At 41.5% G+C, this 14152-nt stretch overlaps 1 protein-coding gene across 1 annotated transcript in view; it reads right to left on the bottom strand.

Moving 5' to 3' along the window:
- Positions 1-9139: 9139 nt before the first annotated feature.
- Positions 9140-14152, bottom strand: part of ARHGAP42 (Rho GTPase activating protein 42) — a gene marked incomplete at both ends in the record, with an annotated part of 165834 nt that continues 160821 nt past the window's right edge. The window contains 2 exons of the mRNA XM_082304913.1: positions 9140-9228; positions 9460-9539. Of these exons, the coding sequence (XP_082161039.1) occupies positions 9140-9228; positions 9460-9539 (169 nt within the window). The remainder of the gene's footprint in view (positions 9229-9459; positions 9540-14152) is intronic.

Here is a 14152-nt window from a genome sequence, read left to right as displayed (position 1 = left end):
TGCCAGAGACCCCAGATGTGGGGTTTTTTGGTGAATTTTCCCGTGGCTATATAGGCATCCTGCTTGTTTTGTGGTAATTCAGGACTCGCAATCATCACTGCTTTCACAGCCTCCGTTTGGAGTGCTTTGTGCTCAGCTTCCCCGCTCCGGCACGCTGAAACCCTGATCTTTGTTATCTTCTTGTGAGGTCCTTGCAAACAGCATTTGTTTCATTCTGGGAACCAGTTGTATCCTGTATGCCAGTTAATTTATTTGGAGGAACACTCTATAGATTGACCAAGCTCAGGTTTCTTATCTTTCTTCCGCTCGGTTTGTGAATTGTCCTCAGAAAGGTTTCTCATGGGGCTTCCCACCGCGCCGCGCTCTCACCCGCTTACGGAGTACGCGGATGTTTCCCTAGCAATGCCATGAGCGTACGGTCACGTCTGGACTGTAGAGCCCCCAGATGAGCTTGGCTGGAGCCCGTGGCTCCTGCTCCAAGCCGTGCCGTGCTGGGACATGCTGCTCACCCTCCATCCACCCCCTCAAGCCCACCAAGGGCTGAGCCCACCACCCCTCCTCAGCCCCCCGCTGCCGGTGGGGACGGAGCTCGTGGCCGTCACAGCGCGAAGCACACCTTTTCAAATCTCGTTTTGAAAATACCCAGAAGCCAGGTAAGCCGCATGTTTCCCTTTAAATGTGTTTTTTTGTAAGAAGACAAAAACAATGACCATCAACAAAAATAAATCGCTGATGTTTTTCATTCAGACGGGACTCTAATCCCTTCTAAGGGCACCCGAGAGCCATTAACAGTAATTTTAAATGAAATACACCCATGCTAAGTCTAACTAATCAGCTCCTCAATTATACTGGCAGAAAGATGTATTCCAATTACCGAAGTACTTTCAAGTGAATTAAGACTCCTTTCTGTACCGGCTGTGGAGGTCACTCAACGTTCCCATGAATCCCCGCGTGTTTACATTAAAAAGGCACACCATGATCTTTGGCAAAGGCACTCGCTCTAGGCTAGTTCAGCTTTTGAGCTTGTTGCCATAAATACAATAGAAAAGCATCCAACCGTTGCAAAAGAAGCCAAGAATATCTTTCAATACTTTCTTTCTGTATCAGTGATTAATCCAAATTACACAGGAAAAGCTTTATAAACGTGAAATAAAATTTTAAAAGACAAAAGTGCAAATACCGTATTTACCATGTTTAATAAGCATAGTGTTTGTGTTGGAAAGGCAGGTGGGTTTTGAAGGAATGCATCGTGCCCAGCTCACAAGAACACGTTCCCAACTGGGACCTGAACTGGCTTTGCAGCCCGCTCGGGCTGCGCCTGTGCCATTTCCCCGTTTCACCGCCATTTCTCCCCGTCGCGAGCGCGGGGGCTGCGGCCGGCGCGGCTCTGCGGGAGGCCGGTCCAGCGCGGCTGCAGACCCCGCTCGCGTCCGCCTTCCCCTCGGCCGAGCGCTGCAGGGGCTCCGCGCCGCCGTGGCTCACTCCGGCATCTATTTTACACCGTAACTATCCCACAAGTCAACTGGTCTGTAGTCCACGTTGCGGGCTTACCAAGCAATAAAGCCTGCAGACCAGGAGATCCACTTTTCCAAACAGACGAGAATCATGTGCTGTCAGGGGCCTTAACGCAACCAGCTAATGAAGTCCCGCGTCACCCTTCTGGTAAGAAACACAAGTAGCGTCTCATCCCTTGGGAGTTTTCAATTCAGTGATAATACAGGAACACCGAGTTAGTTTAATAGGAATTCATGTCTTTTTACATTTAAATGTTCACTGAAATGTCAAGATATAGCAAGTCAGAATATTTGTTTCCCAGAAACAGAGAGAAATGTTAGTTATTCCACGATGCCAAGTAAAATGGCCCTATAGACGCTGGGAAAATGAGTGATGAGATCTATGTTAGGGCTTAGTCTAGACCCCAAACTAGTCTGTGTTCACTCCTGCAGGTTAGAGGACCTGAAAGCCAAGGAGCCTGCATCCCCATGGGAAAGGGCAGAAAGCTCTAATAGAAAAAACCCAACATTTCATTTTAGATTTTTAACATAAAACCTGTGATGAGCTATCATTTTTGGTGAACTATCAAAATGCACGCATTCTTCCTTTCCCCTTATGCCTACTCGCTATGCAGAGCCGGGCATCTGCGGCAGCTCTCACCACGCAAGCTTCCACGGTCCGCAAGAGGAGCAGAGGTGAATCCAGCCCCAGCCCCAGCCGTCACAGCGCCGGCCGATACGGGCACGGGCGCAGGCTGAGAGCCACCCCCGGCCACGGGCACCAGAGAGCAGCAGGGCAGGGCAGGGATCTCCTGGCACCCGCGCTCAGCTCTGCTGCTGCCCTGGGATTTTCCCTCTTTCCGAAAGTCCCCGTGGTGCGGGGGAGCGTTTCAGGGAATGAGTGCTGACAGGGTCAGTCACAGAGGTTTCCTCCGGGTGACAGCTTAGATCAGAACTGTTACAGCCCACCTCGGGTGTAGTTCAGTAAGCTTCAAGGGCAACGTTACAGCTCAGCTCTAAACCCCTTGTTGCACCCCCTCTCCTTCTCAGGCTTTTCCAGCAGAGCCAACACAGCCCAAAGCAGCCTCGCCAGCCCAGTTGCGTCCCTCGGTCCCTGGCAAGGGGAGCCTTTCCTTCTCCCCGGCCCCGTACTGCGCGGGACGCTACCACCGCAGCAAAGCGCAGGCCGTGTTTGGTGACCGCAGGCTGCAGGTGACTTTTTGGTTCCTGCAAGCAGACTCCTTATCTCCAAAATCTTCAAGCGGGGATTGCTGTGAAGTACAAGATTCACTTAGCAGTAGTTGTTAGAAAGCAACGCGAGGGAAAGACTGCTTCTCCGCCCGGTCCGTGTTGTTTTGCTTCTCCACCCAACCCATTTTTTACTTATGGCCACAGTATCTATGTTTTGTTTGCAGTTACGTCTGATGTCCCCCTGAGCAGCCGCAGGTGCGGCGCCGGGGCGAGAGGCCGACGTGCCCTGGGTGCGGCAGGCAGCCCAGGCAGCCCGGGGAGGCTCAGGCAAGCCCGGGGCTTGCAGGCAGGAGGAGGCCGGCAGGAGCCAGCCGCAGCCCAGGGCAGGCGGCTGGCAGCCATGGGAGCAGGACCCATCTTCCCTGGGTCTGATGCAGCAGTTGTCTGTACTATCCAAGCCTAACCCCACAGTGAACAGGGAAAGAGTTTATCAGCTGGCTGGTTTGATCTTTGTTTAAGAAATGTAGTTATTTTTAGTTAATACCGTAATAAAGCCTGATTGTTTCAGGGGTATAAAAGCCTCTTGGGTTTTTGGAGTCCCTTCAGGAGCAGGCCACCCCACAGCTCCCCTCGCCTCAGGCAAGGCTGGCAATGGAAATAACTCCCTCCTGAGGGCTTGAGAAGCTGCAGGTCCCTGCGGCAAAAAGCCTTGGAGAAGCGCTAGGAAAGGGACACAAGGCAACTTGCAGACACCACTCCACTGACGTTACTTCCCTCACAGGCAGCGTTGTTGGAATCGGGTCACCAAACCCCCCTCCCGTGAGCCGCCCACCTGCTAATTTTCAGAGGCAAAGACCTCATCAACGATGTTTTGATATACCAGGGTTGTGCTTCTTGTTACCTAACATGCAAAGCTGTCATTTTCTTTTCCTCAAAAGCCACACCTTTGGAGACAGGTGACGTACTACTGTCCAGTATTCATACACACGCCCATCGCTCAACATTAGAAGCAACGCCCTCTACCTAAAGAGTGGGTGAAACTTCCATGGAAAATGCAGGTATGGATGGAAGTGGCACAAAAGTGTTATTACTTCGAAAAAAGAAAAGGCTGAACCAGAGCTCAAATTTAAAAATAATAAAGAAACCAGTTTGTGTAGAAAGGCTTTTTATTTTGAAAAACATTTTTTCAAATTTTTGAAATACAGTGTAAAGTACAACATAGAATTATGTCTGCAAGTCAGCTTATGCATGTCATGCCAGTTATTTACATGTAGATATATACAGAGTGCAGATAATTATTGAAACCACACTACAAAATAAACAGAGAGTTCAGTAACATAATTTAGTAGGACTTTATTAAATATATATATAGTTATTGATTGTATATACTTTCCTATTAAAATACCATATAGTATCTAAAGTAACCCCTATAAACTCTAATACCTCCAAAATTGTCATAAATATGATTGAAAATTGAAACTATCCATGTGCCCTGTTCAGCTGCTTTGCCCTTTGCTATAACAGAAACTCTTGTAGTGCTGAGATCGTGGTGCTATCTTTAGTGCCAGAACTTTAATGACAATTCCCAATAAAACACTTGCAAAAAGCTCAGATGTAGAATAGCTTTCAGCTGAGACATCCACGGGTTGAAGCACCATTCCCTACACTTAAAATAACAAGGATAATCCAATGGCTTATTAAATACTGCCACATACAGGAGAAGAAAAACAATGCTATGATCTTCAGTGACTGAATTACAACATTGCGTTAGTAGCTGTTTGGATACCAAGCACCTTATTAAAACAAAACCAAGCAAACTCCCAAAGCCCATGCAAAATCTTTTCCAAAAAGAGACCTCCCAGCTGGTACTGAAACAGCCTGATCCACAGCCTGGCTTTTGCACGAGCAGAGTCTGGAAGGGCCGCGGCAGCAGCGGCTGTCAGGGCTGTGTGACCACAAAGAACAAGACTGAACTTTGCCTGTAGCTTGGTCTCTGGTCATTGAATGATTCATATAGGGCACTCTGCTGAAAGGAAGGATAATGCCAAGCCATATCATATGTTACCCCATTAACAGAATATTTCATTTACTTTCTGGGGGCTTCTGGCCAGCAAACCCTCACCGTAAGTTGCCAAGATCTGTCTTTGACTTCACTAGAGCTTTGTGAGTTTCCATCAGTGGAGAAGATCCACCCCAGTCTGGAGGATGTGCTCCCCTGCTGGGATTTCTCTTGCTGCTCAATCCAAAATTGCACCAAACTGCTGCCTTAGGAAAAGAAGTATGAAGGACAATATGCTTTTTAGCTTCACTATTTATTCTGGTGCAATCTTAAGTAGAAAATAGACCAGCAGAGAAATGTAACAAAAAAAAAAAAAAAAATCCATACAATGCTTTTTTTTGTTGTTGTAATTATTGTTCTGAACTGCTGAATTTTGCAACTTTTCCTCTCCTAACACATCTTTTCCTAAAGGCAGATTACAATTCAATCCAATTACAGGCAAAGAACAGAGATTAGCACCAGGAAATATATAAAAGGAAAATAAGTTACTATTACTATCATAGAATAGCGCTGGTCAGCAAATCTGTGCATCATTTTTTTCCAGAAATAATCAAACAATGAACTTTATAGATTAGTTAGGGACATAAGTGATAGCTATGGTTTAATTTAAGAGTTTTGTTACATAGAACTTTAAATGCCAAAATATGGCAAGGACATTTTAATACTGAACTCATAGGAATTACACCAAAAATATTTTTTCATCTTTATCATCATTAATAAAAAGTGTGAATATAAAATATCAATATACTTTACATATTTATCATACAATATATCAGTCCTTCACACTATTAATTCGATTCATGTTGTGCTGCAACACATATCAAAATGTTTAACAAAGAAAAAACATGGCTAAGTACATAAAGTGTGGGTACAGACATTATTTCCACAAGACAAACAGCAATCATGTGTCATCTACCTTGAGTTCTACAGTGATACTTGGAAAAAAACCTGCTGCATCCTTTTAGGAAGGATAATAACTATAATAAAAAAACCTGCACAACCTTTGCTTGTAGAGTGAATCTAACTTTCATAAAAAACAGTAAATCAATACTATGAACTAATTTAGTTCAGCTTGCCTAATTTTCTGGTAAGGCACTATCAAGCTATTATATCTTCATTTAAATGTTATATGGATTTCTGATCCTTTGCAATTATCAGAAGGAATTTTTGGTTAGGCCTGAGAGTATCATCATTAGACAAGCTTTGGTGCTGCCCTCTCCCCCGTTTCAGTCTTTGAACACTTAGTTACTTAACTTTCCAGTTCATTGTACAGCTTCTTGTAGAGATAAACTCCCTCCTGGAAAGTCAGGGAAGAGCGGGGGCATCCACAACCCAGCAGTGAGATTATACAGAAAGTGCTTGTTATGTACCGCAGAAGAGAGGAACAGAAAAAACAAAGTATTTAAAAAAATGAAAAACACTACTCATCCCACTGAGAGCGAGTGATCAATGGTAATTAAGAATGGGCATAACCTCTGTCGGATGGAAATGCCATTTTAAAGCCAAGCTACTTTAAAATTATTTATGTGATCGTCATGGTTGATTCAGAAGAAGGGCCTGAAAAAGTGCAGTCTTACAGAGGAAAATACAGATGTGTTTTGTGAGCAGCAGAATGAATGGGCTCCAGTTTCTTATGAAGTTGTTTTCTGCAATTCATTTATGTGTCTAATGTGAGATGAATGCATGGGAATAGACAGAGCACCTTTCCTCCATAGGGATTCCTCCAGGTCTTTCGACAACCTTTCCCTCGGCACTTACAGACTCTACTTACTTAATCTGTAATTGAACTTTGCATTTTTACAAAATTTTTAATAAACTTAGCATCTTTGAGTCCTCTAGCTTGCACTCAGATCAGCTGGTTTCAAAATATAATATTGGAGAATACCCAGACATATACACAGGCTGTGATATTACCGAAAGTTAGCTTTTTTCCCCCCTTCTTTTTAAATCAGGCTAAAGCAAAGCAAGTAAGAGCAAGCATTTTCTATTTCACTGTTCCTCAAGAATTTCACAACAATTAAATTTCTCCTAAGAGGTATACGAAGTCATCAAAGGATGTTCAACGAAGGTTCATTTGCCACTGACCCCAGTGCAAAAGACAGAAGAAGAGGTTTTTTTTTTTCTCCAGACCACTGTATTTCTCTGCCTGCATGAGATGTGTGCTGGACCTCCAGCCTCTGCTCAAGCTCTGCCTCCCTTTCTGCTCCTTTTTGCCTGCAGCAGCACTCCTGGGAAGGTCACCAGAGGTAAGCCTTTCGACATCCTGCAATTCTTGGATTGTGAAATACAGCAAAAACACAACCAAAACCATGTTGATCTTCTCAGGGCAGTGGCAGTTTCAGGCAGAGCTTACAGTAAGAAATCTTGGCTTGCCTTCAAAATAAGACAGTCTCAATCTGATGAAAAAAGACCTTCACTGCCTTTCACATCTGCTCTGGGCAAATCAGATGAGCACACGTGTCTGCCTTCACCGCCTGTGACAATGTCTGGAACAAGCCTTCATCACAGTGCACTGAACACAGTCCAGTCTTAAGGTGAAGTGAAACACAATTTGGGACTTAAATGAAATTTTTTAGAGTGAAGAAAGAACCCAGATCACTCACAGTCACTAATTCAGGGAGTCTGTCCTCAACTGCCTACAGTCAGTCTTACCCAGACTACCCCTCTAAAAAGCTAGACCATTTTTGGGAGGATGCTCTTACAGACTCTCTCCTTCCCTGATCACCACTTGATACTTTAATTAGTGAGGAGAAGGATCCTGCAGGCTTTTGCCACCAGCCTGAAATCCAACACAGAATTGCTCTGCAGAAATCATGCACTACATACAAGTAAAGAAGGTTCTGATGTGCTTCTTTATGTTGGCAATAAATCTTATTTTCTAATTTAAACAAGAAGGCGGCTATGGAAAGAAAAAGAAGCAATTAAAAGATTACTGATGTTTTCAGTCTTAACAGAAGTTCTTCCTTAAACTTTCTGGAAGTAGTGTACAACTTCGAAATCAACAGAAGATTTATATATTGATTTCTGTTACTGAAGAAAGAACTAAGCCTTGATAGGTCTACGAAACTAAGCCTAAATAGGTCTATGAAACAGTGAATTCTTTCTGTAGCACTAATGATGAAGAATTACTAATATGGATCTTAAATATCTTGGTTTTCAATCGGGCATGGTAAGTAGCCAAGCAAGGAGTGCCTGTTTTCCCTCAAGGTGTGCAAGAAAGATGCTCAGATTTAGAAAGTTGCTTAGGGTTGGTTTTTTTTTTTTCCTTCTTTGCAGGGGGGGGGTGTTCAGTCCTACCAGGAGCAATCAATGGGTCTTTTCAAAACCTTTGAAAAGTAAGGCTTTTTTATTCTGTGGAAGGGGAGAAATATTTGTCAAATAGTTTAGCAGAAGTCAGGAGAAATAATACTAAATACTTTTATTGCTACATGGAGATTTCAGCATTCATCGCTTATAAAATTAGCTACTTCACAGGCCATTTGTCTTATTCGCAATGGAAAAAGTTGGAAAAGGACTCAGTTACAATTTATCTCAGGTTTCAAAATATACTGCTGTTTTTCACTGCTCACTTCACATTACTACCAATCATTCCAGATTCAGCATGTCCTTGTCTTCTACAGATGTCGTTCTGAGATACACTGAGAATATCATCCCGATGACACGTATCATAGAAATAAAAGTTGTTAATATTATCTGTACTCATGTAGAAAGGAGGAAATAAATCTAAGAAGTATTTGAATGAAACATTCATTAAACATATCACATTTTGAATGAGCACTTACTGCTCAGGCAGTGTATAAACTGATTTCAGTATCAGTTGCATAAATTCTATAACATATTTTAATCTCAATGACTAACAGAAGTTGAAACTTCTGATTTATGGAAAACATTTCTTATTTGAAATGATTAGGACTAATTTTAGAATCAAGTTTTCTAAGAGAGAATTCAGATCACAATAGAAGCATTACTAACATTATGAAAAAAAACCCAATTTTCCATATTAAGAACTATAGATTACAATGTCATAGAGTGCATTGCCTCTAAATTTCACACTTCTGCGAGCAACATCCTAGGACCTGAAGGTCTGCAGCTAAATGGCAACTTTTTTTGATTTTATTGCTCTAGTGTTCCTTACCCATAAAAGAAGAACAGAACAACCTTTTGCAAACAATGGAAGTTATTTAAACAGAGTACCGTCTTCAGTACAGAAACTGTTAACTGTTTCATTACATTCTGTTCCGTTGATAGGGAGCTCTGTAACCTGCAGCTGCAGTATCTGAAGGAAATCTACCACTCAGCTAACGGGCTGATCCCATATCTGTGTCAGATAAAAATCATAGTGCTTATTATTTGTTACCATGGATACCATGAAGATATTGCTGTCCACTAAAGATTACTAGAGGAAGACAACATAATTCTCAGGAACGAGTCCTGTTTTGCCTTCATAAGTTGCTTTTAACCAGCCTGGTTCCACTGATGGATACACTGCAAAAAAAATCAGCGAGACAAACAAAACATATTTACAATAAATTAACACTATTAAAAGATCCTATATATGGTTCATATATTTATTTAGACAGTATTTATTCAAGAGCAACTGAAAAATCAAGTCAAAAACCGAGAACTGAAAATGGAATTACACTCTGTTATCTTGTGGATATGGTTCAGTTTTTTATATTTTTTTATATAAAAAAAAGAATGTAAGACATATCTTACCATTGGAAAATATTGCCCCCTGTGGGAAAGACAGCTCATGACTATGCTCAGCCTTACAGGAATACATGGCTTTTGCTTGTCTGAAAGAAAAAAATACAGGCTTGCAATAAATGAGATAACAAGGAAAAACATATAAAGAAACGGAATTAAAACCTGGGAACAGTAGGAATAACCAGTTGCACAAATACAGGATGGCAATGACTAGTTACACAATAGTTCAGAGGAGTAGAATTATAGCAGACAATAACTCCAAGCTTACTGGAGTTAACAAGCATGTTATTGCAGAAAAGAAACCAACATCCTACTTCGAGGTTTAAAGAGGTATATAATTTATAGCTTTTAAAAGGACTCTCTCATTCTAGTTGAAGTTGGCATTCAAATGAGTACTGAATTGAGCATATTGCTTGAAGCAAGTGATGGACTGCCTGGAGACAATTCAAAAGTGATCATTAAAGGTCTAAATACATGACTTAGGAGAAAATATAGTTGATCAGTCTACAGAAGAAAATAATACATAGAAGGTAAATATGAGACAAAAAAGGAGAGATCTGTTCTCCAGGCTGACTGCAAAAAGGACTTAAATAGATTTAAACTGCAGCAAGGGAGATGTAAATTAGATGTCTGGGGTGGGTTTCAGCTTCAGCCACCTAAATTTAGATGTCTATAAATAACCTACATGCCTAGCTCCACAGACCCTCCAGGCCTGGCTTCTGCTATGGTAGATGCCTACTTGAGAGTGCAACGAATGGCTCACCAGGTTCCATTGCCTGTAGCGAAACCTCCAACGAAATACTTCCTTAAATAATACCTGACACAAAGACACCTCTACAGGTAGACAGCTAAGTTTATGTCTCTTAACCTGTAGCTGGAAAACCCCTCTATTGGTTAGAATAGCAAAGCACTGGAACTGTCAAGAATTGCAGAATCCCCAAATTGAGGAATTCCCATTACTAAAAATTCATTAAAAAAAAAAAAAAGGAAATTAAAAAAGCGACTACACAGATACCTGTAAAAAAACTAGTTAAATATATAGTGATTTTATCCCAGAGAAGGATGACAGATTAGGTCACCTTTTGATACGGCTTCTAGCACTATGATTCTCCAAAATTCAAAATGAAGGATTGGACATGAAGATGGAAATTAGGAGTTCTCTCTAGATTCCTGCGCTTTACCTAATACCTTTCCTTTAATTTATATACTCAAAGCAATTTTTATATGATCCATCAGTTTTTCTAAGTTTCTTTAAACTTATTGGAAACCCACATTATACCAAATGAAGATGAACTTGTTGGTTATTTCACCTTTGTATGATGTGATGGGGCGTTACTGATTCAGCTTTCCTTCCAGCCAGGATTTATCTCAATGACCCAGTATGTGACCTGTGGTGAAGTTTAAAATTTCTAACATACTTTTTGAGAGGGTGTATATGCAAGTGACATGTAATCTATTCCGTCTTTCCTCCCAAAATAGTGAGATAACAGAGTCGTAAGTTTGATTAAAAATAGTGTCACATCATAAGCATTAGCATAAGAAGTCTATTTCATTTTGTGTACTGCCAATGGGGCCCACGGCACTTCACCTCTTGAGTTCCACACCCCCCTGGTGAGGTTAAGCAGGGACAGACTTCCTAAAGGGAGCGGAGAGCATCCCTCTACCCCAGCCTCCTACCCTGCCGCCAGGCAGTACTATCACACCACCATTCATCTGAATCTCTAAAAGGGTATGAGTGGGTGGACATATTCCCAAGTTTGTATGTGTGAGCCTTCCAGAAATGACTTTGCCCTCGGAAGAAGAACCTCTGAAGCTGATTTATGACTAGACCAAGTGGCATATTTTGCCTTCATCTTAAGTGAACAACTAGCTCATCAAGGGTTAGACTCTCAGGCTGAGATTTCCAGAGGAGGTCGAGAATGTGGAGTCGTGCCCTCGAAATCCAAGGGCACCTTATTTTCAGGATGCTGAAAACATTTCTGACTTTCAGTACTGTCATTCTGGATACATCCCCACTGCTAACCAGAACAACATGAGCACTGGACGCCTGTTTGTCTACTTTGCTCAAATGTTAGCTTGCTTTCTGGCTGATGCAGACTGCTCTGTTCAGCATTTTTCCAAGACAACTCTTTGGTGCCTACTGTTGCAAAGAATTTGCCACCTACAGTTGACAAGGCAGGTGTAAAGTTTCATTACTCTACATAATACACACAAATTTGTACATAATAATCTACATAATATATACTAAAATCTAGAGAAGGAGATTAAATGACTTTACTGAAGGTCACACATAAACTAGAATTGAATTCTTTAAGCTCAAGGTCATTTTTCCTTAAAGTCAGTACAATGAAGAGCACTACAGATGTTCTAATTATACTGACCCCGATCAGTAACAGCCTGATAAAACAGCTATTTCCTGTGTGGCATAATTATGGATTTTACACATATAAAACAGTGGAGTAACTGTTAATAATTATTACAGTTGCTGTAATAATGAATATAAGATAATTGATAATGAATTTACTAAAGCAGTATCCTTCGGCTGGGGCTGCACGGCTAGAAGGCGCGTCCCCTGGGTGGTGGATAGGGGATCCCTCTCTGGAGGGTGCACCGGATAAAATTGAAGAAGGTGCTGCGAACCAACGCAGCCTAAGGGAAGGCCACCCTGACAGAAAAACCACTGGCCCTCCAAGTCATGGGGGTTGGGCAGGAGGCCAACTACCTCCTCCCGGAAAAAAAAATAAAAAGTTGCAGAAACGACCAGCATCAACTTTCAAAAAAAAAAAAAAACGAAATGGCGGAGATGGAGAAAATCAGTAATGAAGTGAGGAGGAGGAGGAGATGGAACTGGATCGGTCATGTCTTGAGGAAAAAACCAACAGAAGACTGCGCTGTGGCCCTTGGACTCCGGAGCACGCAGCCGCAGACCGATCGAAGTGGAAGAACGATGTTCGTGCCTTGTGTGCCTCCTGGCACTGAGAGAATTCAGATTACTAAAGCACAGGGATGATTTTGAACCTGATTCTACTTTGATTTCGAACCTTAGTTTACTTAGCTTTATAAAGCCAGTTTTCCATGTTGAGAATGGGACATCTGAGTAATACTGTGACAAAAGACATTTAAGGCAATAATAAAACTGAACAGCAATATTTAAATGTGAGGCAAAATTATTTAAGTTATTCTTGAAATATGACGTTGGTTTTTAGTGCCCTTAGAAAAAGTTAAGAAAAATAAATGAGATTTTCTCTTATATTCTCTTATGTCTACTAAACTATTCTGTTTTCAGCTTCTAATTTTACCTGATCCAATTATATTTACCTTAAAATTAAAAAGAAGACAAGAAAACATGGACTCTGACTTGCTTAGTTCTGGAAAGAGAAAGCTTCCCAGCATTTGACATTTAGACAGACACACAAACACAAGGTACAAAGTCAGTTTCTCAGAAGCTCATGAATTACAGGATTCTTCCCCCCACCTGGCTCCTGACACAGGGTAATTACATCCCAATGTTATCTACAGACTGTGTGTGATGGTATAATGAGAGACAGATTCTATGAATATTTACTCATAATTCTGGAGCAATTTTCAAGCTCATGGTTACTTCCTCCACACTTGATTTGATTACTTAGGTTCTCATATTAGTTATTACTCACTTCACCCCTAGCCAGCTAGAAGCATTAGCAATGAAAAGGGCTTCCAGGTTCTTGGGCCTTTTTTTTGTATGCGATCATGAAAATGGACATTTTTACTTACAGTGTTAATGCTCTCCTCCCTACAAACAAGGCTGTTTGTTAAAAAGCATGTGATAACATCACCATCATCTATTATGGTTTTCTTAAGATGACGCTAATAATCTGAGAAGAGTGTGATTCATGTTGCTTAGTGCAGAGAAAAAAAACAACTTCAGAAAATGGTACCCACATTTCCTAGAACTTCCTTCTTCCCATGACTTTATTGGATAGACTCCAGATGAGAAAAAACGCATTTTCCCTTTCCCTACTTTTTATTACATTTGTTTTGAGCCCATAACGATAAACTCATACTAGCAGTCAAAGGGTCAGTACTCATCAGCTCATAAACTATTTTGCTTGACTACATGCAGTCAACAACACCTGAGGCCTTTTAAATAATAACAATAATAACAACAACAACAACAACAACAATAATTTTAAAAGTTATAAATAAGCTTTAAAACTATGCTCTTGCCCTAATGAGTTTTCAGTCTAGCAAGAGAAAGACAGAAGCCAGAAGAATGAATGAGGAAAAACACATGAATGTCTCTCTCGGATTACTCATCAGTTAATATGGGAAAGGAAGAAGAAAGGTTTATAAACTCCTGGAGATGGCGGACTTACAGCCAAGCTTGACTGAGTAGAAAACACTGGTCTGGGCAAGGCATTCCAGGTGTTTAAGGAAATGCAAACTATAGCATGAAAATAAAAACAGAAGAACGACTGGGAAAGGATATGTAATCATGTGGTTGGGAGGGGAGCATGGGTCTACAGGGCTTCATACTGTCAGCCTACTCCTATTAAAGTCCCAGCCCAGCACCTACAGATCCTGCTGCCAAGCCAGAGCTGTTTGCTGTCACCAACTCCTCCTTCCCGTTTTGCTCGGTATTCTTTTCTAATGAAAACCCTTCTTCTTATGATGCAGTTTCTCACTTCATGTGAGAAAAAGAGAGCACAGGTTAGACAGGGCA

Source organism: Platalea leucorodia (genome assembly GCF_965183815.1).
Source record: "Platalea leucorodia genome assembly, chromosome: 2".
Classification (NCBI taxonomy): Eukaryota; Metazoa; Chordata; class Aves; order Pelecaniformes; family Threskiornithidae; genus Platalea; species Platalea leucorodia.
Note: the sequence above shows the minus strand (reverse complement) of the source record. Positions and strands in the feature narration are given on the sequence as shown.